Consider the following 25,179-nt stretch of genomic DNA (forward strand, 5'->3'; position numbering starts at 1 on the left):
GTGTAGGGAACGTGCTTTGGTAGGGGGGTTGGAGTCGATCTCTGAAGGTCCCTTCCAACATCTACCATTCTGTTATTTTGAATTGTTTTCAGTAAAAGCTGATGGTTCTGTTTTATCTTTGAAAACATGGTTAAACTTGAAATAAATTACCAATAGATTGAGAAATGAAGTACAATCATAACACACATTGGTCTGTAGAACAGGTAATACTAACCCAAACATTTTGCTGAAATCTCAGTTCTGAATTTTGAGTGACCTTATGAAAAATACTTGGTTTTTTTTCCTGATTAGAACACAATATGTATTTACTATGTATATAAATTGAGTTGTACCAGAAAGATGGTGTGTGGGTGTGTTTTTTTTTTTGTTGTTGTTTTGTTCCACAAGAAGTCTTTACAAATTCTAACCTGCTATTTAATATAATGGTATGCATGATTGTCAAAAATAGACTTCAGCTTCACTTCTAAAGTTATTTGAATAAGGACTGTTCTATCTGGGTAAAGGAAGAGACTTGTTTTGAAATTGTTGTTGTTTAAAAATAAAGTCCATATAAAGACTAGGAAACTGCATTTGGTTTTATAGCAAGGATAACAATGTTCTTTTAGCAAATTCTGTTAAAGTAAAACATAACGTATGAATGTAGGGTGGGGTGTGATGATTCAGTGTGACTGTCTTAGACAGTTGTTTACTTTATAGTTATATCTTCTCCCTAACCGATCTGTGTTGCAGCAGGCTTTCTCATGTCAGCATACATGAACTTTCTGTGTAGAACTTTGAGATACAGCAGCCCCACAGATGCTTCTCCCCCCTCTTTGGCAGCCATTCAAATCTGCATTAAAAGTGGATAAAGTATTAATGATTGATACTTGTTTTCATGAGGCTCTTGTTTTCCTGTATGTGGAATGTCTGTGGAAGTGATGTTATTTTAGTCTGAAATTTTCCAGTTCTGTGTACACGAAAAAAGTACCACAGTAATTCTCTTGCCTTTTCTAATGTTGAGCTTCAAGGTATGTGACTGTGCATTTTTATTTTCTGAACTTTCATGACTGAGATTCTGATTCATGGTCAGGTGAACTATTACTAGCTTGTACTGTCAAAAGAATTGATGGGAGCCATTTTAACTTTGTTCTCTGCTTTTTCTCAAGGCCTAAATGAAATAGAAGGACAGTCCATAGTTCTGGGATGATTGGGATAGCAGCAGTGTATATTATAATATGTTTATCACATTCCTAGAGAACACTAGTGGTAGGGAGAGTCCTAGACCTCAGGAGAGAGGTGAGTATCTAAGAGAAGGAAGGTTATGGAAGGAGGCAGTGAGTTTTGTGTAGGGCAACGTGTTTTGATTTTTTTTCCTTGAGTTTTAGTAGTCTGGAGAGCCATCTGCACTCCAAGACTCAAATACTCTTTTTAGTAACTTCAGTGATTCAGTACTGGGATGTTTGATTAAAAATACATATCATGTGTGCATCAATAGCTTTTTAAGCTGTGGTCAAGGTATCCAATATGCCCTGTTGAATAATGCTATAAAATGGTTTCTCCCTGTTTCAACTCTTGGATTTTGATTTAGTTCTTTAGTCTCAGCTGCAGTAAGTCATAACTTAAGCTTCGTGTTCCTTGTTTCCAGCAGTTTGCTTTTAGAAATGCTTAGAGCCTCTTTCTTGTGTGTAGAGAGGGGAAAGGTGATAAGAAGTACACTTAGGAAGGCCAGAGCCAGCAGAAAGCTGGAGAACTACTGAATTGCCATTGGATGTGTGGTGTTGCAAAGTCACTGATCCTGAGAAAAGCCTGGTGGCTTTATCCAGGCTATCAGCTGTTCACCTTCTAGAGAAGTATCTTGTAGGGTATTTCTTCTAGCAGCTGATACCCTAAGCTCCTTTGTAAGCTTTTGATCCTGGTGAAGTCTAGAATGAGTCAGACTGAATACAAAAATACCATCTGCTTTTGAATTACATGTAGATGGTCAAGTGTAAACCTCGGCAATCACTTGAACAAAATCCAGGTACAGTCTGTCAAGTTTTTGTTCTTGTTAGGAAATATCTTCAGTAAATTTTGTGCATCATCTTAATCCCTTATGTAAAACTGAAACTACCTGTACAGAACTATAAGTTGGTGTAAACTCATGAAACTGTTATTGTGATCCTTCACTGAAAGGGAGTAAAGTATCATCTCCAAATATCATCTTCCATCCAAAGACTTGGAATAGGTATTTTTTTCATTCTGAAGTGATTTGTAGCATCTAAACAGTGCAAAGAGGTACTATATTGACCATGTCCTGTGTTAGATATTATTATTGTCAGTGGGTGATAAATTTAGCAAAACAGATCCTCAAACTGCAAACATTCAAGTCATAAATTGTTCTCTCAAATGCTATTAGCAAGTTCAGACTAATCAAGTTTTACTTATTTTCATTTACGTATTATTAACCTTAGTCTAAAAGTTTGCATTCATATACAGCAGTAGAAGTTGATTTAAAGTAGATTCTTTAAAAAGAAAAGAATAAATTAGTCTTACCTAGTAGTTATGTTAATTTTACACTGGGAGAATACAGCCAAACACAACAGGTAAGAGGTTATTTCTTACTTACGTATATACCAATAATGAAACCGAATATTTGATGCTATTGTGGCTGGAAAAACTTCGCTGAGTTTTGGGATCAGAGAATATTTTTAACTATGGGCATCACATAAATTAACAAGCTTCTAGAAAGCCCTATGTATTTTTGTAGTCAGAGCTCTACCTTTTGTTTTTCCTTTCTAAAGCTGTAGTAGAGTTCCTGAAGAGAAGTGAAATTGCAGTCTTCTCTGGAAATGCATAACCCAAATTGACATGTGAACCCGAGGAAACCAATGCCATCGTGTCCTTTCATTTTTGTGTTAGTTATCAAATAAAAAGCAAGCATCTAGCTGCTTTCTTTCCTGGGTTTTATAACAGTATTTCTTGATCTCCTTTTTAACCACATCAGAGAATACAGGAGAAATAATGCTTAGAACTTCTTTACTTGCAACAGGTGTACACGAATGTTTATGACCCATACAGTGGAATGTATCTTCCCATAAGGAATTTGTGGAATTGTTTGGTTAAGTGTTGGTTTCTCTATTTTGATAATAATTGAAGTTAACTTTATAAAATTGTAAAAATATAAAAACTTGTAAAATATAAAAACATTTCAATTTCCCCAGGTAGACTTTATTATGTATGTGTAAATCAACATAGCTGTGAATGTTGAATGTCTTTGCAGCTATGCAGCTGGTTTTACTGAAAATAGATTCTTTGCTTTTTTGAGGAGGAAACAATTGGAAATTTAGGTACAGATGATTCTGGGCTATTAGTTGCACCAACACTATGGAAGCATCCGCATTAATTAAAAAGACCAAGAGGAGTAAGTTCAGGCATGAACAAAGTAAATTCCTTCAGTACAGGATTTTGTGCTCAGCTTCCCATGTTTTGTTTTTTTTGTTGTTGTTGTTTTGTTTTTTTTTTTTAAATTATTTCCTCACCCTTTAGCCAGGATCAGCTAAAATTACATCTAATGTCATATTTATGACTTTCCTGGAACTGGCAATTTATTTCCAGTTTATTTTCCTGATTCTTAAAAATGCCAGATTTGCATTTTTCTAATTTAGGAAATAAGAACTCAAATTTGGTTTTGAGTATCTGTAAACACAAAATTAGTATATTCACTGTACAGAGTTCTGTAGAGAGGTCTCTTCATGCAATCTAATGTCAGCTCTGGCCATCTTCACAGTGCAAGATCTGTTGTTTCTAAGGTTTCTTTTTCTGTATCTGAAGAACATCATAGTAGCTCTATGTAGTGTATGAAGAAAGCTTGGAGGATGGATTCTTAGAACAATCAAGTTCTTTGGACCCAGAAATTTAAAGTTGATTACCTCATCTCAGTAGTCCAAATAATGACCACTTGTGGTACTGCTACTTTGTAAATCCAAATCTTAATTTTAAAACAAACAAAAAACAACAACAACAACAACAACAAAAAAAAAACACCATAAAACTCAAAAAGAAAACATAAGGGAGACTTTTCTATCTTATGTTGGTATCATTAATTTCTGAAAAGAGTTGTTAATATTTGCTTTACTCAAGTGAGGTCTACCTCACTTGTTGCATGCATTAGCATAAGTGTTGTAGGAAATCACACTTTGTCATTCCAGTAACTCGGGGTGTACTAAATCTTCCAACAGTAAGTGAAGAACTGTGAAGCAAAAATGACTTGTAATCCTTAATTTAGTATGGTGCTGCATGGATTAAGAGGGCATATATGAGTACAAAAAAGTAATTGCAGATGTAGAATTGTGATTCCAGTAAGATGTACAGAGTTGTCAAAATATAAATGTGAACTCTGAAACATTTACTTTTTCAGCTTAAACTTTACAAATCTGAACAGTTCTCAAAATAGCAGTTTGAAGGATGTTATTGTAGTTTTCTCCTGCTGTAGGTGAGCAAACAGACAACGAGAAATGAAAGGCTTAGTTTTCCACTACCATTTGTTTGTCTTATTTTAGTATGTGTTACTTCGTTTGATAATTTTTATGCCTTTATCTTTGTATACTCTTTCACTTAACCAAAATTTATCTGTGATTAAAGGTTGATACATTACCATCAAGAACTGAGCATGACTTAGAGTCAAAGTCTTTGTCTCTTCTAGCAGCCAGTTGTAGATAGAATAGTTTGGAGGCATCTTTCATCACTGTTACTTACAGATTGCCTCAGATGGACTTGTCCTGTATGGATTTTAATTGTTATTTGTCAAGCTGTTCTTGTATAACATTTGTTTGGGTGGTGCTGATTGGCTGTGATATGCTTGGCAGACACAGAAACAATTTAAAGCACTGCAGCAGATATAAGGGTGGATGGGAATAGGTAAAATCCTCAGGGAAGTTTAAATTGGTATTTGACTAAAATGCCTTTTTTCCCAAGCCTGAGCATACCCTCAGGTTACCTAGATGGTGGAATAATTTCACTGCTCTTAAGCTGAGGAAGTTATATTGCTGTGTATTAGAAGCCTTTCTATCCCTAAGGCAGTATTTTACATGGTTATGGCTTTATACCAGTATATACTGCTCTCGTCCCCCTACTAACCGTGATATTAAGTAATCTAACATGCTACTTTTTTATTTTTTACCACTTGTATTTCATAGTAATGTTTTGTCATGGAGTTATCTAGATCAATCTATGTTCGTGACAGGGGGGCAGTAGGCCTGTAAGCCCCCTGACCCCCAACAAAATGGGAAGGGAAAAAAGGAAAAGGGGTAGGGAGATGGGAACTAGGCTTGAGGAAGCAAACAGAGAAGCAGCAACAGTCTAAGGAGAAAAACTTATTTTACTAACTATGATATTGGAATACAAGATAACACAATATAATACAATCTGATTGAAATTGACGCTAATAAATCAAGTAAAATGAGAGAGAGAAGTTTCCAAAGACCAAGAAGCCTACTTTGAAATTGAAGCCACCATTGTTTGGAAATACACACACACACACACACACACACACCTGCTGCCAGGCAGTGAGAGAGAGAGCTTCCCTCTCCGACCGTGAGGTCCTCTGGGACGTGTAGTTCTCGGCACTTCGCATGTTGTTATGATGTGGAATACCAATAGCAAAAATTACGGAACCATGACTTGCTTGCAAATAATGCTAAACCCATCCTTGAATGAACAAATGTATCCTGTACTGAGTAGCGAAGTGTAAACATAAAAAGTGCATGCTTAAGATGAAATGCCTTGAAAAATATATACATAAAACTTAGGGCTGTTGCTACTGGAATAAATGTGATGACTTTGGGTTTACTGCAGTGAACGGAAGAATGGAAGTGAAGCCCCATATAAAAAATTTCTTATATCATCATGCTGAAATTAATTTTAGTGTTGAAATCCAGCATGTGTATGTTGGCTACAGTACTTGTATGGTAGCCAGTTTTTGCTCAATTAGGCAAATTCAGCTTCTGTTACCTTAATGTAAATGTGTCTTGTTATGACAGCAGGTATGGAATTAAATTCTTTTAAAAGTATACCAGACCTCTAGAACCAATTTGCAATTAATGTTAGTTTCTCAGTAATGAATTTTGGATTTTTTTCAGTTCCTTCCATACAGAGAGAAAAGGTAGAATGGGGAAAACAACAAATTGAGGAGAACAAATTGAGTCACAGCAATCAAGTTATTTTTTCCCTTGAATTGGCTTATTTGTTTCACTGTCTGCTTGTTTATGATTTTTGGTAGAATTCCCTACCTTGCTAATTAAATATGTAGATCTCCTTAACCTTACTGGTATTCATAGGATGATCTGCCTACTTCATATTTGCATGGTATTTCTCTCCAAAGTAGCAGATGGATGAGCACAGTTGAAAGATCCGCAGGATTTGAAAGCTGAGAAATGATGTGATTTCAGTGATCAAAACCACTCCTCTTGTAGTGCATAGGTAATGACAGCAGTGGTGAATCTCCATTGCTCTTAAACTTATTCCGTTACTTTCTTTTGTCTTCTTTTTTTTTTTTTTTTTTCAAAGTTCTTGAGGCTCAGCCTGTCATCCTCATCAAAAAAGATCTTTTAAGGCTCACAAAAAAAGGCTAAATATCTAAAAGATGCTGTCATTTGAGCTGAATTATTTCAGAATAAGTAACCAGGCAAACACCAGAGGTCTTTAAATTACAGAAGTTACTGTACTGTTCAAGCTTTAGGCTTTAAAAAAATAAATAAATAAATAAATAGATAAGGCAAAAACTGTAATAATAAAGGAAGTGTTAGATTGTTAGATTATTATCTACCATTCCTGAAAATATCAGGAAGTTGTTAACTCTCTGCAAGGAGCTGTTTGGTTTCTAGGAATGAGAGAGAATTGGCTTATGGGTAAAAATCTACCAGAGGAAGTATGAAAATATTTCATGGTGTATTTTCTAACTAAAATATCTGGAAAAAATGATTTTCAGGAGTTTGATCGGAAGGAGGTGTATTGTTTTCTTTAATTTCTTTTGTTTTGTAGAAGAAAGTTGGGATATACTTCAGTCATTCCTACCGTTTTATAAGCACTAAATTCCAAAAAATGTATTGATCCTCATTTCAAGAACGTTTTATTATTGTTTTATTGTTGTTTTCCCAAGTTTTCTTTTGATTAATTGTATTAATAGCTTCCATAAAGTGGAATGTTTTGATTGACTTAAAGGCATCAGTAGCTCAAGCATCTGACCCTCAGAGCAGATATACGTCATACCTTTAGAGCAAAGTATCCCCATATTGGTACAATCTGCTTATTGGCTGCTTACTGATAACATCCTCATTAGGTGACTAAAAATTCCTCTGTAGTTTTACCATGCTACTGCTATTCTAATAAAAGGGGATAATTGAGATATTAAGCAGATCTAGATATTTTTCTCCATTGTTTCATATCCTTTTTAATACTCAATGCAAAATAAAAGATGTCAAGTCTGTGGCAATAAAACATGTTTATAGCTGTAACTTCTTTCCTGCTTCAGTACTTTGACACAACAATAAATGTAGTTTTGTGGAAATGGTGAAGCAGTCTATCTGGAAAACACTTTACCCTCTGGTTCTTTTACTGTAAAATCTGTAAGCAGCCTTTCATTTGTCTTCCTGTCTCCCAGACATGTAGGTTTATAGCTGCCTAATTAATTGCTCCTTGAATTCCCATGGGGTCATTTCTGTAGACTTCAGTGAATATTTACTGATGAAACTATAAGGCCCTGGTCAACTGCACTTTATTTTGTTACTGAATTTTATCAACTGCTGAACTTTTATCAAGAAGCCCATGATTTCTAATACCTTTATCTATTGATACTCCTTTTTCTTGTTCTGTAGCAGCAATGGTATATTGGATTGATTTTTGCCATGTGATGTAAACTCTCAGTTACTGAGTGAATACTGAGATAGAAATGCGGTCTTGCTTGTGAATTCTATCACGTGCGTGGATGCAAGCATGTGGTTTTGTTGGATATAGCAGGATACAGAAGAATAATTTTCTGCTCAGCAGTCTGGTGAAGGATGGTGTGGGACTCCAAGTATCTATTCTCAGTGCATGGAAAGGAAAAGGAAGAGACTGTCTAAACTAAACTAAGTGTTTAGTTAGTTTGAGGAATTTTGATTCTTCAGGGCATGCCTCAGTTGCGTTTTCAGCTGTCTGTGCAGGGCAAGCTAAAAACTTACAGGTTTCTGTCCTTAATGTAAGCCTAAGGTTATGTATTCACATCTTCCCTGCACAAATGACATTACAAATTCGGGATGCTTGCCTGTAAGATGAGACTTGTAAATAGTAGACTTTCTAGTCTGTTGTTTTTATGTGCTGTTTGTCTTGTGTGGTGAGATTTTTGGTTTTTATTTACAGTATTGCATCAGAACTAATATTGGTAAACAGCAAGTGGGAGAATAGGAAAGCATACTCTTCACAAGGTAGTGAGGGCTTATGTTTAGTAAGTGTTTACCGTACAGTGTAATGAACAATAAATGTTAGCTAGGAGGCTTTTTTTTACTAAAGACAAGAAAATGGCTTCTGGTGGATAGTTCTTTTGCCATTACATCCTTGGTCTTGCTGGCATGTACAGTAGCTACTCTATTCACAAGAGATTTAATAGGCCATTTGGAATGTATTTGCTTAAATTATGACTGATCCTTGATTTGTCTTGCCCAAGCTAGATACTATGGAATTTTTATTAGGTTATTTGTGTAGACATTTGTGGTTTTGCAAATTAAAAATAAAAAGTTTTTCTGAAGGAGTAAAAGAGATCAGAAGAGGACAGCTTTTTTGATTGAAGAATGAAAGTAATGGTATTGGATAAAGAATGAGGACTCATATGGGACACTGAGCTTTATGTTTCTTCCTGGATAAGGAGTGATTATTTATTTATTTTTCCACTAACCCATTTGCAGCTGGTCTAATTATCTGATTATTTTTATGAGCAACTTTTTAAGGCTTGAGAAAGTTCTTCGTCCTGATCTCAACAAAACCACTGCATGAGAACTAAAAACATCTAAATTACAATTATTGTAAGGTCCACCTTCGCTTGATGCACTTTGGGTAGATTGTGCTCTTCTCCCTGCAGTGTATGAACCTGCCTGATTTATGTATTGGAGTAAATCATAGAGTTCTGAGTACAAATGTATGGATTTATGGCAGAGTTCACTTAATGTTCACATCAACAACTGAGATGTTTATCCAGATTGCTATGTGTATATCAATTTTGTGTTCTCAGGTTACATCCTTTCACATAGCATTTATTAAGTCAGACACAGTTACTGTGTGAAATGTGAAGGTTTTGTTTCCTCTGCCTTGGAAAATTGTAACAAAAACTGGAGAATATAAGGGAAGCCAAAGAAAGATCAGTAAGTCTTTTTGTGGTTATTGTATTTTTTTTTCAGTTTTTTAAAGGCTTCACCATGAGTCAGCCATATCCCATGAAAAGAATAAAATTATATGTAAGAAAAGAGAATATAATTTTAGAAATAGAAGCTGTTCAGGTTCACTGGAAATTCTTGTAAATGTTTGTAAAATTTATGTGAGGTGTGATATTGGCCATTTCTGCAGCCAATACTTACAATGCCAAGTTTAGCAAATGCCAAAACCAGATTGCTCAGTAGCTCAGGGTTTGCATGGAGGTCAGAAGATTATAAGCATAGGAGCTTAGAAATTATATCGTATATTTTAATACTCCTTGCAGTTTCTTATCTTGTGATTTATTATATCTAACCCCAATTCCCGAACATCAATAGGTTAGACTGGGGGATGTTGTTCTACTCAGTAATTTGTGATTTGGTAAAGGCAAAAGTCATGAGCCAGATTTCTAAGAAACAAAAATCAGACTTTTTTTTGAGTAGTATGTTGTTACTTGCTGCAAACAGCTTTTATCCTCAGTAAACTGCAGGAATTTACTTGACTTAGCTAATGTATTCATGCAGTTGTAAATATATATTTAACTAAGTTGTCAAATTGGCTTCCTTCTTGAATTTGCCTAGTTAGTATTAGGCTGACCAGTTCACTTCAATGCTCCTCTCCACAAATCCACTGTTCTCTTATGCTGCCAGTTCCAATCTTACTGTGGATACTGTGACTGCCTGTAGTAGTGAATGCATTGTGTGTTGCTTTATCCGAAATGAAAACGAAGGTAGAATCTTGCAAGATGCATTCAGTCAGGATGCCTTAACCCATGGCTGTTTCTGTTCTGGTGAGAATAAAGGTGGTGCCTACCTAAGCAGTTGCTATTGACAGTGCTGTGGTAGCTCTGGTTGGAGCTGCTAAGTTTGGCATCTCCAATTCCCTAGGAATCTGGAAGTCAGATGATCTGACCAGGACCTGGGGATCACAATCCAGTTGATTTCACAGCTGGATACAGGCAGCTTCTTTATGCAGTGTTATCTAACTGTCACAAAAATTGTCAGTTCCTCTGCCAAGTCTGCAGAGCTTTTGACCTAGACTGGAAACACTGCTGTTTTTTTAAACTCCTTTCAGAATATCCCTTAGTATTTTCATTTCTGCATTTCTATTGTTGCTTGCGAAGTCATGGTAGAACTTGCTGTATTATAGTTAAAGACGGATATGTAGCAATAGAAAAAGATGTGTATCTGTTAAGGACTTCAGAACCTTCTGAATGTTTGCAGAACTAATATAAATAAAATGCTGTCTCTTGAAAGTGTCCCCTGAATGTATCATAGAATGGCTTCAGTTGGAAGGGATCACAAAGATCATTTAGTTCCAACCCCCCTGGCATGAGCAGGATTTCCAACCACTATATCACCTACTACACCAGGTTGCTCAAGGCTCTATCCAGCCTGCCCTTGAATGCCTCTAGGGATAGGGCTTTCACAGTTCCTCAGGGCAACCTGTTCTAGTGCCTCACCACCCTTTTTCTAACATCTAATCTAAATTTCTCCCAAAGCATAACTTGTAAAATTATGAAGGAGGCAATAGCTGGAAGTGTGGAATGCAAAATTAGCTTATTTCAGGAAATGAATTATAAAATACCAGTTATATGGAAAATCATGCTGATCACACTCACAAATATCTAGTTAATCCTGCTGGGAATATTGCCTGAGTAAAGACCAGAAGTGTTGGTCTCCTATTTTCCAGCAGTGTGTCCTCTTGCCCCTCCATTCCTTGCACACGTTTATAATAATGTAAGGATTTCATCAGAGAACAAATGAGATTTTGATAGCTTCTATATCCTGTTCTCCCCCCCCCCGCCCCCCCCCCCCCCCCAAAAAAAAGTCATCTGCCAATAATCCTGAACATGACTGTTGAATGTATTTGACCTTGATTTCAGTTCTTGGTTGGCAGGTGCCTGGAGACCTTTCAGTCTGCTTTAGAAGATCTTGCTTTAAAAACAGTAGCATTTGTTGCCTAATTATGAATGCAGATTTTGCATGTGTTTGTGATTTACAAGGCCTTCCTTATGTGAAACAGGCTATAAACTCTCTTTGGAAATGTATAGTAGTCTGGAGCAGATAATTACACTCTGAGAAAAGAGCCTCTGTTTCCAGTGAAAACACTGTAAAGTTATTTCAAAAATGCTCTGACCTCAGACGTTTCATATAACTTACACAAAATGCTTTCACATTTGTGCAGCAGCTAGTGGCTTGATCTCTGCCATCTCATAAATGAAAGTGCAGAAGTCTCCTTGGGAAAAAAGCAGGATGTCTATGCTGTGGCCTGAAAAGCCAGTGTTATTTTACTCACTCAGTTCTTTGTGTCTGCAGCCTTAAACAGAAGAAATCTTGTCTTCCTTTAAACAAATCCAACTCCTAATCACACCCTACCCCCGCAAACTCAGCTTTTCTTCAGGTTTTTTTTCCTTCCCTTCCTCTGCTCAGTGTACACACACTAATAAATTCTGCTCTAAAAACCTTGGGAGAATTTCTTAGCACAAATGGAAAGAAGATGTCAAAGACTGAGGATAGGAATTTTTCTTTTTAAACAATTGAAACAGTGAGGGAAGAGCCAGAGATGGGTGACCTTGCCATGTCAAAAATGCATTAACTTTCTTTAAGCAAAACCCTACTGGTTCTCTTTGATGGCATCCAAAAGAACTATTTTTGTTAGGGATTGTTTGTTTCATTTAAGCCAAACAGTGCAAAGGAGATGCATTAGAAATGCAAGTGCAGAGACTTGTGAGAATGTTCACACCAAAAATGCTTTTGCGGCCTTTGTAAAACTGCTGTACTTAACCTCTGCTACAATAAAATTGTCATATATTGATGAAAGCTTTGTACAAAAAAAGCTTGTGCCCTGAAAGGGTGAGTTAATAGAACTCGGGGAGTGCAAACTTCAAGTGGTCCTAATTACGTGCTTTGCCCTGTAGAGAGAAATGAATGGAAAATAGGTTTCTGAATACCGTGAGGACAGATAATTTTCAGAAAACTGTGTTTAAAGAAAGGAGAACAAAATTTAATTGAATTTTGTGATTGTCTCATTAAATAATAAAGGGCAAAAAACATTGGTGTGGATTGTATTTTCAGAGACGTCTTATCAAAGGAAAATCTGCAGGGAACACACTAGGGGCACCTCTATGGGTGGAGTTGGCTGAGCATATTGCCAGCAGCTGTATCAGGAATATGGTCTAGCTGTTTGAAGATTTGCTGGTGAAGGCATTCATGTGAGCACTCTTTGTTTCTGTTCCACTGAGCCAGCTTAGTTTACTTAGGTCTTGGGCATCTTACTTGGAACCAACTGACCTTAAGTCAGCTATTATCCAAAGCCCTTCAGAAAACAGCGCTACCCCCACGAGTGTAAGGACAGCGCTGAATGTTTGGATGATGGCAGTAACATCTCTCATGGTCACAGCAAGATCTGAAGTCCATCATCTGTCTACTCTCTTGGTCATGTTGTGCAATCTGTAATTTCATGCCTAAGATCCAAGAAATACAACTCTGACTGTAGCAGATGGAGGTCATGCTATTTGCAGTTTGCAGCCAGTAAGATATTCACTGTTGGTAATGTTTTAATAATTCAAGGAGGTAGAATAGCCATGGTTCTCGGCTTATGCTCTGTGTTCACTGTAAAACAAACAAAAAGTAGTGGCCTGTACTGAGTGATTAATTCTTCCCATTCTCTGCAGTTAGTGTGACCGATAGTGTGGGTGTGCAAACTTGTTAGGTTGATGGCATAGTATATGAGATGACCTATAAAATGAATGAATTGAAAGAGCTAAGATGTGTGGCAGAGGTATCTGTTGATTTTGCTTGGTTTGTGTCTAAGGAGGCCAATTTCTTGCAGGGCAGCACAAAAATGGAGCAGAGGCCATAGTTAATGGCACAGGCAGCTTCAACTCAGCTTGCAATAAGCTCTGCCCTCCCTAAGGTAGAGGGGAGGCCAGGTAGCAGACTTGTCACTGGCCTCTGCAGCAGGTAGAGGTGGCAGGTTGTGGAAGGAATGGCATGTGCTTTTTAAATCTGTCCCTGAAAGATTTAGCAGTAGGTGCTCTTCTCTGGCATGGATCAGAAGTCCTTAAAAATAAGCAGAAAATTGGCTGCAGTAGGAATTATCAGAGTTCCGTGTGGTTGATCGCATCTAAAATACTTAGCAGACTGATCTTCCCTGAACTTGCATTTATGTGGGCCACATGAATTTTTTTACAAGTGCAAGTTGTGAAACTGCCCAAGCGTACTCTTTTCAGTAACCTCAATTATTTTTAATTCTGTTGCAGCCTTTTCTTGTTCAACATGCAGTACTCATACAAGCATATGCAGCACTTTCTGTCATAACAGTGGGCCATCTAGTTTGGGTGGCTCCTTTTCTGTTTCCAGCTTCTTTCATAAGTACCTCAGGTCCTTCTTTATAATGAAACACCTGTGCATCTTTCAGAAAGCTGGAGGTTGCATCTGCTCTGTGTAAGCAGCTGGTTCTCTGCAGACTTGCTAGCATTTTTACTCACGAGACACTAACCTGAAAAGTAGTTTCAGAAACATGTGAGTAGCTTTCTGGAAGGTGCTCAATAAAAATGGAAATTAAAGGACCTTGCTGTTTTGTGATACTGTTGCCTTTCTGTTTTTCTGGTGGTAAGTATCAATAAATATTACTTCTGCAGAATCGTGTTACATAGATTTCTCATAAAAGAGCTTATTTTACCTAAAATAGCATGTTTGAGACTAAACATCAACTTCAGTGCTTCCAAAGATAGATATGAAAGCACTACTTTTAGATTCTTTAATCCATTTCTCTTTGGCAATCCAAGCTATAAAGGGTGCCAAAATAAATGGCAGATTTATAAGCCTCTGAATTTATTAATTGCACTTGAAAAGAAGTTTTACAGTGTTAGAAAACATTTATTATCTAACAGGAGATAAATTGTTACCCATAACTGAAATCAATAGAAATTTTGCCATATCAGACATAGTTTTGCAGTCTGATTTAGCAGATGGAACGAGCAAAGTATTCAAAGAATAATTGCACAGTTCCTATAGTTATTACTGCAAAGAAGCTGTCTCTGGAATACCACTGGCATCTGGTGCAAAAAATGACAAGGGAACACTTTGTTATGCAGAAATCACTGGTTTGCTCACACGTCTTTCTTGTAGCATCCTGTAGTTTCACCAGTGTCATTAATTCATTACTTTAATTCTTACTTTCTGTTTCTTTCAGGGCCCTCCTGGTCCAAAAGGCGAGAAGGTGAGTTGATATATGGGTGACACTTCCCAGGTGAATGGAAATACGTCGCAGCATGAACTAAAGACACAGTTTGTATTGACCCAGTGTAATGTTAGATGATGTAAGAGAGCTGGGTAGCACACAGATGCTGTGTTAAACCTATCATCTCATCTTTCCACTTTGCAGGGAGATCAAGGTGATCAGGGCCCTCGGGTAAGCATTTTAAAAAAAATGTTACACTTCCCCTTCGCTGAGTAGGCAATTAGTCTTTAGCGCAAAACTAAATTAAATACACTGTCTGAGCTAATTACGCTTATTAGCTGCATTTACCCTGCATGTTGAAGTCAGTGTCTGCAGGACAGTAATACTGAATGTGATCAGATAGCGTCTGAGAAGACCTGAGTAATGGCAGTAAGTAATGCATTAAAATATAAAACTTCTGAGTGGAAGCAGGCTTCAGTGATTTTGCTCTGCTATGAAAAAGTTGGCTTTCCTAACCAAACCTTTCAGTTTCACCAGCAATGTTTTCACGGCTTGCATGGGCTCCCACAGTGCAGAGGGTCAGTGAATATATAATAAATGTAGTTCTTGATTTCATATTTTTATTATTTAGTGAATTGTAAGCAAATATGTATGCATGTACTAGATCATTTTTCCTAAAATGTATGTATTTAGTATTGCTAATGATAATATTATCACCTCTTAAACACATCTAGACACTTAAACAGAACACTGTTCAGTTATATAAAGTTTCTTTCAATTTTAAACATCATGTTTATTGTAACAGCAAAGTAAAGAAGAATACAGGGGAAAATTTTCAGATAGGTTGGCTATGCCAGTTCATTCTTCTTTACATCTGTGCTTCATTAGAAAATGTTTGGTTATGTTGTTCTAATATTACAGTGATTTCCTTCTTTACTTGCATTTTTGAGAAGATTTACATAACCGTAAACTTTTTCTGCAAAGAATGCAGAATATTTTGAAATTGTAATTTTATTTTACTGTCTTTTTTTTTTCAGCTAGTAAGATTATATAAAGTCATAATATATTTATCTATTTGAGTTTGGTGTTGGTGTTATTAGTGTTGTATTGCCTACAGGGTTCAATTTCTGTTGTTTCATAGAGTCATAGAATGACCTCAGTTGAAAGGGACTACAATGATCATCCAGTTTCACCCCCTCTCCCCCCACCCCTGCTGTGGGCAGAGTCACCACCCACTAGACCAGGCTGCTCAGAGCCACATCCAGCCTGGCCTTGAATGCCTCCAGGGATGGGGTATTCACAACTTCTCTGGGTGGCCTGTTCCAGTGTGTAACCACCCTCTGTGTGAAAAACTTCCCTCTAATATCTAACCTAAATCTCGCCTCTCTCAGTTTAAAAACAAATCCCCTTTGTCCTATCACTATCAACCCATGTAAACAGTCATTCTCCCTCATTTGTTTATATGCTCCCTTCATGTATTGCAAGGCCACAGTGAGGTCTCTCCAGAACCTTCTCTTCTCTGAGCTAAACAAGCCCAGTTCCCCCAACTTTTCTTCATAGGAGAGATGCGCTCTGATAGTTGCTCTTTTGTGGACCCATTCCAAGACCTCTGTGTCTTGTTATGTGTCCTGCTTAACCAAATCACACCCCCCTGCTGGAGAGCAGCAGAGTCCTTCCTGAACCATACTGATCATGGCTATGACTACTTTGTGTTACTAATGAATCAAGTGCTGTTAACTACCAAAAAACAGCCTAAAAAGTTTGGGTTTAAGGACATCGTAAAGTCTTAAGTACAGAAGCATATGCCAGTTGAGTCTATTTTAGTAGAGGAGAGGAATCAAGTGAGGTCAGCAGTAGAGGAAAGAAGATGTGAATAACACCTTGTAAGCTAGCAGCAGCTTCATTCACTGTTTATTTTGTCAATGCATGCTGTAGTAAAGTACCTGTTTTTGAAACATGCACGTAGCTTAATTTGCCTAGTCATCATGTTCATTTATTTGTTTGGTTGGCTGTTTTACCTTTTTTTCCTGGAGTGAATTTGTGTGTGTTACACAGTAGCTTCTTTTTCTTTCCTCTCCATATATTTCAGGAGTAGTAAGTACTATGATGCCTCTGACCACTTCTTGTTTCGTGGTACAGCAGTTATCCCTTCTGATAACTGTATTTGGGGTGAGCCTGCTTGGGTTACTGTGCCAGGAGATTTACAGTGCAATTAATGGAAATCATGTGTGTCATCCAGTTATGCTCCAAATGAAACTAAATACATTTGAAACTGGTTGATTACCTTTGCACATAGTATTTCACCATTGGATAAGTCAAATGTTTTTGGAGGTGACTGTGGTATGATTCTCTGTTTTAGAGAAGTATTGCACCTGTAAGTGACTGTGGAATGATATCAGCATTTGGATTTGACAAGTATGCAGATTAATTGGATATAATGTCTAGAGGTGATGGACAGCTGAGAGCTGATTTATCTTTTAGAGATAAAGAGCTTGAAGTTTATTTGTTTTATGACATTTTTTACATATTGTTTGAATCCAGTTCAGTACTAAAAGAACACGGACCCTCCAAGTACTGCGCAGAAGTCAGTAGGTATTCAGAATTAATAGCTGCTGACCAGCCTTTATCTTACAGAAATGGTGGAAGGGCTGTAGTTCCTAATACCAGATGATGTAATCCACTTATGTCCATATATAAGCAAAACCAGCATTCCAGTAATGTGGATGATGTAGAAGTTTATGCTTTGACTCTGCATTTGAACAGAGCAGGTTAATACTGCTTCGATCTCGTGAGACCGCAGATAAGGTAGTGGTGGGTATATTCAAAAGTCACGATCTTCTTTGAAGAACTGGAAAAAAAAAAAGTTAAACATTTTAATATCAGATCTCTACTTATTACCTTAATATTCTGGCAGACTAAACATTTAGGTCAAATGCAAAACAAGAAGTCTTTTGTATGCTTTTCTTTTTGCAGAGGACATGGCCCCGTGATGTGTCATTCAGATTTGCATTACTGTGCTGAGCCATGGCAAAATGAAAAAGGGTGTTTTTTAGGTTTGGGGCTATAAGAATAAATGCTGAGATCAAACCACCTCTTGTTCCAGTTGCTGAGCTCTACCTCAGTTTAAAAAAAGGCTTTGAACATTTTGTACGGTCTGCGTACACAGAAGAGATTGTACCCTGATTAATGGAAGTGAATGTCTAGGAGTGGATTGGCTAGAACTGTTTGTCTTGATCAGCATATTGTTGTCCTTTCTTAATTGATGTATCAAGTATCTTCTGTCCTTTAGATGCACTTTGATTCCTTCTTTATCAGGTCTGGAAATCAGTAGCTAGCAGTTGCTTGAAATTGGTTTTAGGACAGTAAGATGTCACACTAACAGATTTTCACAAAGCTGTTCTCTCCTTTTGGTCTATGTAAGTAAACTTCCCCAGCTGCTGGCTTTGCACAAAAGTGATAAAATCTTTCAAACTTCTGCAACAGAAGAGATTAAGTAGAGAAGAAAAAAGAAAAGTATTCAGGAGTTTATTTTATTGAGATAACCTTTATTGTCTTAAAGGTTAAACAGATTCTTTATATACTGTTAAACCAGATAGGCTAAGATACTGAGATAATGTGCTTTTCTATTTAACCCATTCATCCCTCTTGTTTACTTTTAGTATATTAACTCTTTAATTACTGCCTGCTGAAGAGAAATCACTGCTTTGCAATAGAAATTTTGCAGGTTCTACTCTTCTGTGCTGGAAAACTATTTAAAATTTGCCTACCATAGACAACATAGGCCTGGAAGCAGACTATTTACTGAAATACATACATGGATTTATAAAAGGGCTGCTCCAAAAGTAACACCTCTTATTTTAGTGGCCCACGATGTCACAGGGTGAGTGGTGCATTTCAGCACTAGCAATAGTGATGCAAAAGATTAGCAACGTTCCAAATGGCTGTGACCAGCTGTCACACCACAAAATGAAGAGCTTCTCAATGAGCTCATCTGCACTAATAGGCTAATGGTGGAATTGCAGAGCAAAAAGGACCCCATAATAATCTATGTTGAAAAACAGTTCTTCATTGGTGGGAATTTGCTCTATCAAAAAGTATTATTGTGCATTTTGTATCTGTTGTAGTTTCCATGGAAATAATTAGAAGAGAGTGCTTTTAGAGCAACCTATGTTGATATAAGCACAGGCTATAAACATAAACTTAAGTACTGCTTCACTTGTTACATTATGGATAGTGCATTTAATAAGTCTCATTTTAAAGGGAAATTGAAGATATCTAAGGAATGCATCTTGACTTATTTTTCAAAGAAAAATAAAGTCTCTTTTTAATGTGCATGTATATTATCCTTAGTTAGTGTGTCTCTAAGGAACATATTAAAAAAATACTTGGAGTTGCTCCCTGCTCCTTCAGACAATAAATAGAAAATCTATATAATCATCATTAGAATTAGTATTTCATTCATAAATCAGAAAGTACTAATTGCTCACTGATGAATAACCAGTGATCATTAACTCTTTGCCTTCTTCTAAAACTTAGTCTTCTTTTTTTCATTTGAGGATTAGCACTTCTTTTTGGAAAGGAGCAGTTTTGCTTCATAAAATAAGGTACTAGTATGTAAATTAATCTTTCTTGCCCTTGCTAAAGGCAAGACTTCAGTTTTTTGAGGTACTACTAGTAGTAGCAAATGCACATAAACCAGCAACGTAACAAGCAGCTTTGTTTCCAAACAGGCACCTTGTTTGTATCTTTATTCAACATCTTGACAAAGCAACATCCAACATCTTTGTCAAAGCAAATACATGTAGTATTCCAGTCAGAGTATTATGTTAATTTAATGTAACTTTGCATAACTTAAACATATTCTGATGATGTTTTCCACGGTTGTCCTTGGTGATGTTTGATTATGTCCTGCTGAACGCTTATCTTATGTATTCTATAAATACACCTCATGAATTTTATCTGCCTAAATAGAAGGACTTCTCAGCTTTCCTTATCAGAAATTAGTGTTGTTCCCAGCTTTTTATTTCATGATAAAAATAGTCTTTGGTTTCCTTTATGTGAATATTCTGTCAAAATCAGTGAATGTGGTGATACAGAGATGTTGTTCCCTAGGCGATATTCTTAGGTGTGTCTAAAAGTGTTTTATTTTCAAGCGTTACATCAAACATAATTCACACGGAGCTGCTTTAAGTTCGTGCTTTAGCAATATGACTTCCCATATAGCTGTTTGTTTTTCATTGTCCTGCGTAGAAGCAAGATCTATTTCTAAACTATATCTAACCACTGTTTTGAACTATACTTCCATTATGCCACAATAAGAAGCCTGAAAAAACTTACGCAATTCCTTCTGTTAAGGTAACACTGACTAAAGCAAACTCATAGAGAAAGCTTCCCAATATCTAGTTTAATGCCAGCTTGCCTTTAAGTAGTTAATTCTGAGACGTTATTGCCTTATCTGTAAAAAATCAAAGTGGGTGTTTACATAGTATTCTGGGACTACTTGTCTGTACAAATTGACCAGTTTTAGGCTATTCTGACTCCACTGTTTTCCATTAACATGATAGCAGAGAATCAAATGGGAGTGAGGTTTGGAAGGAACTCAGATTGCACAGGCTGCTCACTTGATCTGAAGCACTGAAACACTCAGACTTGAGATGTGCCTCAGCTCAGAGTTCTCAGGAGCATTCTTTTGGCAGTGGATGACTCTCCAGGGCCAAGCTATGCTTTTGATGTTTGGCTTATGAGGTACTGCTGGGGAATGCAGAACAGCTGTGACACTGGAGAGAAGAGTGCCACATACCTGCTCCCAAGACAAGGATGTTGTCATTTCCATCTTAAGAGCTAGGCAATGCATGTCTTTACTCACCACTCATCAGTTTGCATCTTGTTCCTTTTTAGTTATGCCAGAGGAATGGTGAGGAAGGAAGTGTCTGTACATCCTGTTCCTCTTTCTCAAGATCTGTCCCGTGACCGAGAAAACATTATGTAGACATTCCATCTAGAATGACAGCTGTCCCACAAAAGTATTACAGTACTGAACACTTGAGTTTAGAGCAGTTTGATCAAAGCCAGCTCTTGAAAAATGCTTCCCCCAGGTCTAACAAACATCACAGAAGTGATTTGAACCACTCACCTGCTTCTTATAACTACAGTGAGTATAACATTTGAAGAGAAACACGATAAGCCTGAATTGAAGATTTCTACAGTGAGGACCAATGTGATTTTGGGAAAGCACAGCCTATCTTGGATCTTACTAGATGCTTACCATCAGCTTCAGTAAGAGTTTGCATGGTTCCAAGAAGGATATTTTTTTATGATTATGGTCATCAGAACTTCTGAGTTGTATGGAGATGTTTACCTCACTGAAAATTCATCTAATAATAGGACTAAAATAGTCAAGTGCAAGCTTTATCCAGTTTTGTTCTTTATGAGCGTAGCGTCAGGCAGAGTTCACTGTGAAAATATAGAGGTTGTTATAGGAAATAACACGTCCCTTTTAATGAACTGTTTTTAGTCGGGGCTTATGCTAGTTTGTAGGACATAATACTTTGATTATTTTCATACAAGGTCTAAATCATTGCATGATGTATTCAGATTATAACTCCTTGCTGAATTATTACCTAAGTGAAAAAAATCCTGGATCCTTGTCTTGTGGTGCGCTGTTTTACTTAGCAGATCTGCTGATGGAGAAAGCAGCGGTTATGATAAAAGGGATTATATAAAAGAGCGCCTGCTGAGAGTCCATGGCACTGTATAGGGTGATACCAAACATTGTGTTCCCCAGGGCAGGTAAAATAATTAGCTGCAGGACTGCCACTCAGTCTAAGGGATTAATTAGAACTGGAGGTGGTGCTGGGGAGGAGGAAAGCAGCCATAAAGGGTGTCAAGATCACTCTGGCCTGAAGCCTGTGTGATTTGATGTGAAATAGCAGCAGCTGGCTGTAACCTTAGGAAGTGCAAGTGAACAGCAGGTGGTAATTCCTGTCTCATTTACCATGTCTTCACAGGAACATGTAAGCTTGGGTTTATTGGCAGGTCAGAAGGAAAATCCTAAGGAGGACTGTGACATTTACTGTACTGAGCAAAGGCAAAATTCAAAATGGAGTGTACACAGTGTTAGTGTAAATCTACTGAAATTATGTTTGCTCTTATATCTGCCATACAGTAGGGTTATGACAACCTTATAGACTAGACCTTGCTGTAGACCAACACACAAAGTTGAGCATGTGAAAAATCTAGGACTCCTAGTGGGAATGACATCTCTAAACACTGTGATGGATGTAACAGGAGAATTATTTCACCAAAGTAGAGTCAGACAGTTATGTGAGGGTCTGTCATTCTTTAGTGTTTTCAGTGACCATTACATGGTGGGAATGAGTGGTCTTCATCTACATTTCCAGGTGGGCAAGCAGTACACTGCACTATATAGTCATGGGCCTGTTAGTATTTGCCAAGCATTGTGTTTTGCTTGGCATTTGGGCAAAAATTGCAGCGGACATCCATGAAATGTGTTAATGTAGAAATTGTTACCAGTTAGTGTTTCGGAGTGAGCTTGAGCTGCTGTCAGCAGAATTTAGTGGGCCAGTGGCCTCTGCTGATCACTGTAGTCTTTTGTGCTCTGTGAGGGCCTCCCAGGGTGTAGAACAAGAACTGTTCATATTCGCAGTTCAAGAATCAAGCCAAATAAAGAGAAAACTGAATAACGCAGAATCTGTCGTTGAGAACAACTTTAGATAGAAAAAAAAAATAAAACATATCTAGGGGATATTTGAGGGGGTATTTATAGCAGAGTGACAGGAAAGGAAGAGAACTCATTTTGTGGAAAGGATAGATCATTTTATGCCTTTTTTGAAGTGTATTGTTTGCCAACATAAGCTTTCATGAATGCCAGAAGATGCAATGCCTTCTAAAACCTCTCACGCATGCATAAACCATGCACTCGTAATTTCTTTGCTGGGTTCCATTTAATATTCTTCTATTTCTGACCTCTCCAGAAATTGTTTCATATGGGAAGATGATCTAGGTCCAAGCTGACATTGCATTTTTCCAGCTGTTAGCTCTGAGATTATCAATTTTGGGAAATAGAAAGAAGGTTTTGTTCAACTTTGGAACATGGTGGAAAACATTGTTGCTGAAGGAGATGGTTTCCCTTTCTCATAGATGGTTTATGTTGATATTCCAGTTGTATATACCAGTACAGTCTGCAGTACTGCTATACTATTGAACTTGTCTCTGTGGTGTAGGGAAGCGCTGAAAATGAACTGTGAAATGCTCCACATAAATGTTTGTTTGTGGAGCTACACAAAACATTCAAAACAAAGAAACAAAAAAAAAAAGCAAAGCAACATTTGCGAAGTATCTCCTGAATTAATTCTCAGGTTTTTTTTTTCAAATTTGTCATGAAATGAATCAAACCTCATATGAGTTTTGAGTTTTCCCCATTCTAAATATGCCGCATTTAAGATTAACTATAAAAACTATCATGCAATAATGATTAAAAATAAAGTGCTTAGAAGATTTTCTGGTTATCCCTTTTATAATTTAAAAAAAAAAAGCACACACTAAAATTTATTGCTTTCTGCTCAGATTTTAGATCTATAGTTTTCTTGTTTGTACCCATTACCATTATGTGGGTATTGTAGATTTTGCTTAAAGAAGACTGAACCATGTGCACAGCAGGACTAATGAGTCACAGATGTAAAGATTCTGGCACAGTACCATTTAATAACTTCTTTAACTTATATTCCATAATAAGATAAATGCAAATTTGATACATCTGTTTTCTAAATGGTGTATCATTTCAGCCTTAGCAATGTCTTAAGAATGAGCTTCTTGAAATGTATGGTGGTTTATACCCTTTTTGGCTTTGTTTTCTTTTTATTTGTTTCTAAAGAGGAGATCTCAGGTCATCGGGCAGTGCAGTTAGCCACAGCCAGGTTCATCAGAACAAAGTAGGAAAGCTGGTAAAACTGCCTCTGACTTGATGGGATCCGCTTGCAGAGTCTCAGTTTCACTAGCGTGTTTCAAGAATAAAGTTGCACTAGCAAAGGACATGTGTGCATCAGAATTTAACTCTGCCTTTTTAGGGGGCCTGGGGAGGAAGACCAGTGTGGTCTTTGTGATCCAGAACATGTCTGATATGATTGCAGGTGGCGATGCACAGAGCAAATACTTGTAAAGGTGAAAGATGGATGTAGCTGTCAGGCTGCTCTTGCCTGTTTTTGCTTTCCACAAGGCTGGCTGGACTGCAAACCATACTGCCCCACGGTTGCAGGGGTTGCCCCATCAGAGCCTTAGTGCAGGACTTAATGAAAGCCGCATTGTCTGGCAGCCAGAGCTAAGTTCAGCTTTCCCTTCTGTAGGTGCAGCTCTGCAGTTGGCTACACTGAGGCCTCACAGCAGGGCTGTGCCATGGAAATGACACTTGTATCCATGCACATAGGAATTTTAGGCATGCCAGAGTGCTTTACCTGTATGCCTCAGCCTGATGTCTTAGCCGTTTCCTGGCACTCCATGAACAAACCTTTGAAGACCTCTGCTTCAGGATAGGGTGCTGTATCTAGAGGACTTGGGGATTTCTTTATTTAGACCTGTCCTGCTCAACAGTACAAGGTTTCAGCTTAATGAGGAAGCCTAATTTGCACCCTAGTAGGCAGCGCAAGAAAGGTGCTGAAGTGAGAGCAAAGCTCTCACAGCAGGCTCTAATTACTACATCTTTCTTTTTTTGTATCAAGTTCTGCACATGTGGGTAGAGTAGAATATGAGAGACCACATGCAGCATACAGAGCTCAATGGGCAAAAATTTCACCCTGGTTTTGAAAATGCCATTATGTATATGTTGAAAATATTAACCTTGGCCATTGTGGACTCCCCCAAATCTCTCAATAGATCGTTGTTCAGTGTTTATAATTGTGTTTGTATCATCAGTTTATGTGCTGAATGTCGTATGTAAAACAGAATGTGAGGAGCAGGATGGTAATTACACAAAGTGCCTCAAAATTCCCTGTCACTGCTGTCAAGTTCTGCAGCAACCCAGAATCATAGCTTTCTGCAGAGCTGTCTTGAAGGGTTGTAGCACGTTTTAATGGAGAAACAGTGCAGTCATCGGCTGGCTGATAGCCTAACAACTGTCAAACAATCCTAATAATTTACTGTAATTTTAAGGAGTCACCTCTATGCAACTGCTCCTTCTAAAAATCTGTTTGTATTGTTGTCATGAAGTAACAACCTACACACACCTATAATGCAAGCTTAATTCTGTTTACCATATGACAGAGAGGCTGTTTCCTGTCAGTAGGCGATGTGGGGTATACTAAAGATAGTGTTTGTTCTGTCTGTCTGTCAGTAAATTGTCTCTGTGATGTTTGTGCTGTGTTGTTTTGGTTCCATGTTATGTTGTGTCCCTAGGGTCTGCCAGGCTTCCCCACAGTTGCTGCTCTGCACAGTAATCAGATCCTCACCGTCAAGGTTTGTGGTTGACATGTACATGTTCAGTCAGGTCTCTCTGTATCAGCATAAAAGTGCGCATGAAAAAATTACCATTACTGCACGATAGTCATGAACCCTTATGGTGGACCTAAGTCAACCCTCTCTGCC

The 25,179-nt window shown here is 37.5% G+C and overlaps 1 protein-coding gene across 1 annotated transcript in view; it reads left to right on the forward strand.

Moving 5' to 3' along the window:
- COL25A1 (collagen type XXV alpha 1 chain) overlaps positions 1 to 25,179 on the forward strand; it is a 130,671-nt gene that overhangs the window by 24,598 nt on the left and 80,894 nt on the right. The window contains exons 4-5 of the mRNA XM_085546631.1: positions 14,596 to 14,622; positions 14,788 to 14,814. Of these exons, the coding sequence (XP_085402757.1) occupies positions 14,596 to 14,622; positions 14,788 to 14,814 (54 nt within the window). The remainder of the gene's footprint in view (positions 1 to 14,595; positions 14,623 to 14,787; positions 14,815 to 25,179) is intronic.

Source organism: Coturnix japonica, chromosome 4 (assembly GCF_054131305.1).
Source record: "Coturnix japonica strain WE chromosome 4, WE-NBRP24, whole genome shotgun sequence".
NCBI classification, from domain to species: Eukaryota; Metazoa; Chordata; class Aves; order Galliformes; family Phasianidae; genus Coturnix; species Coturnix japonica.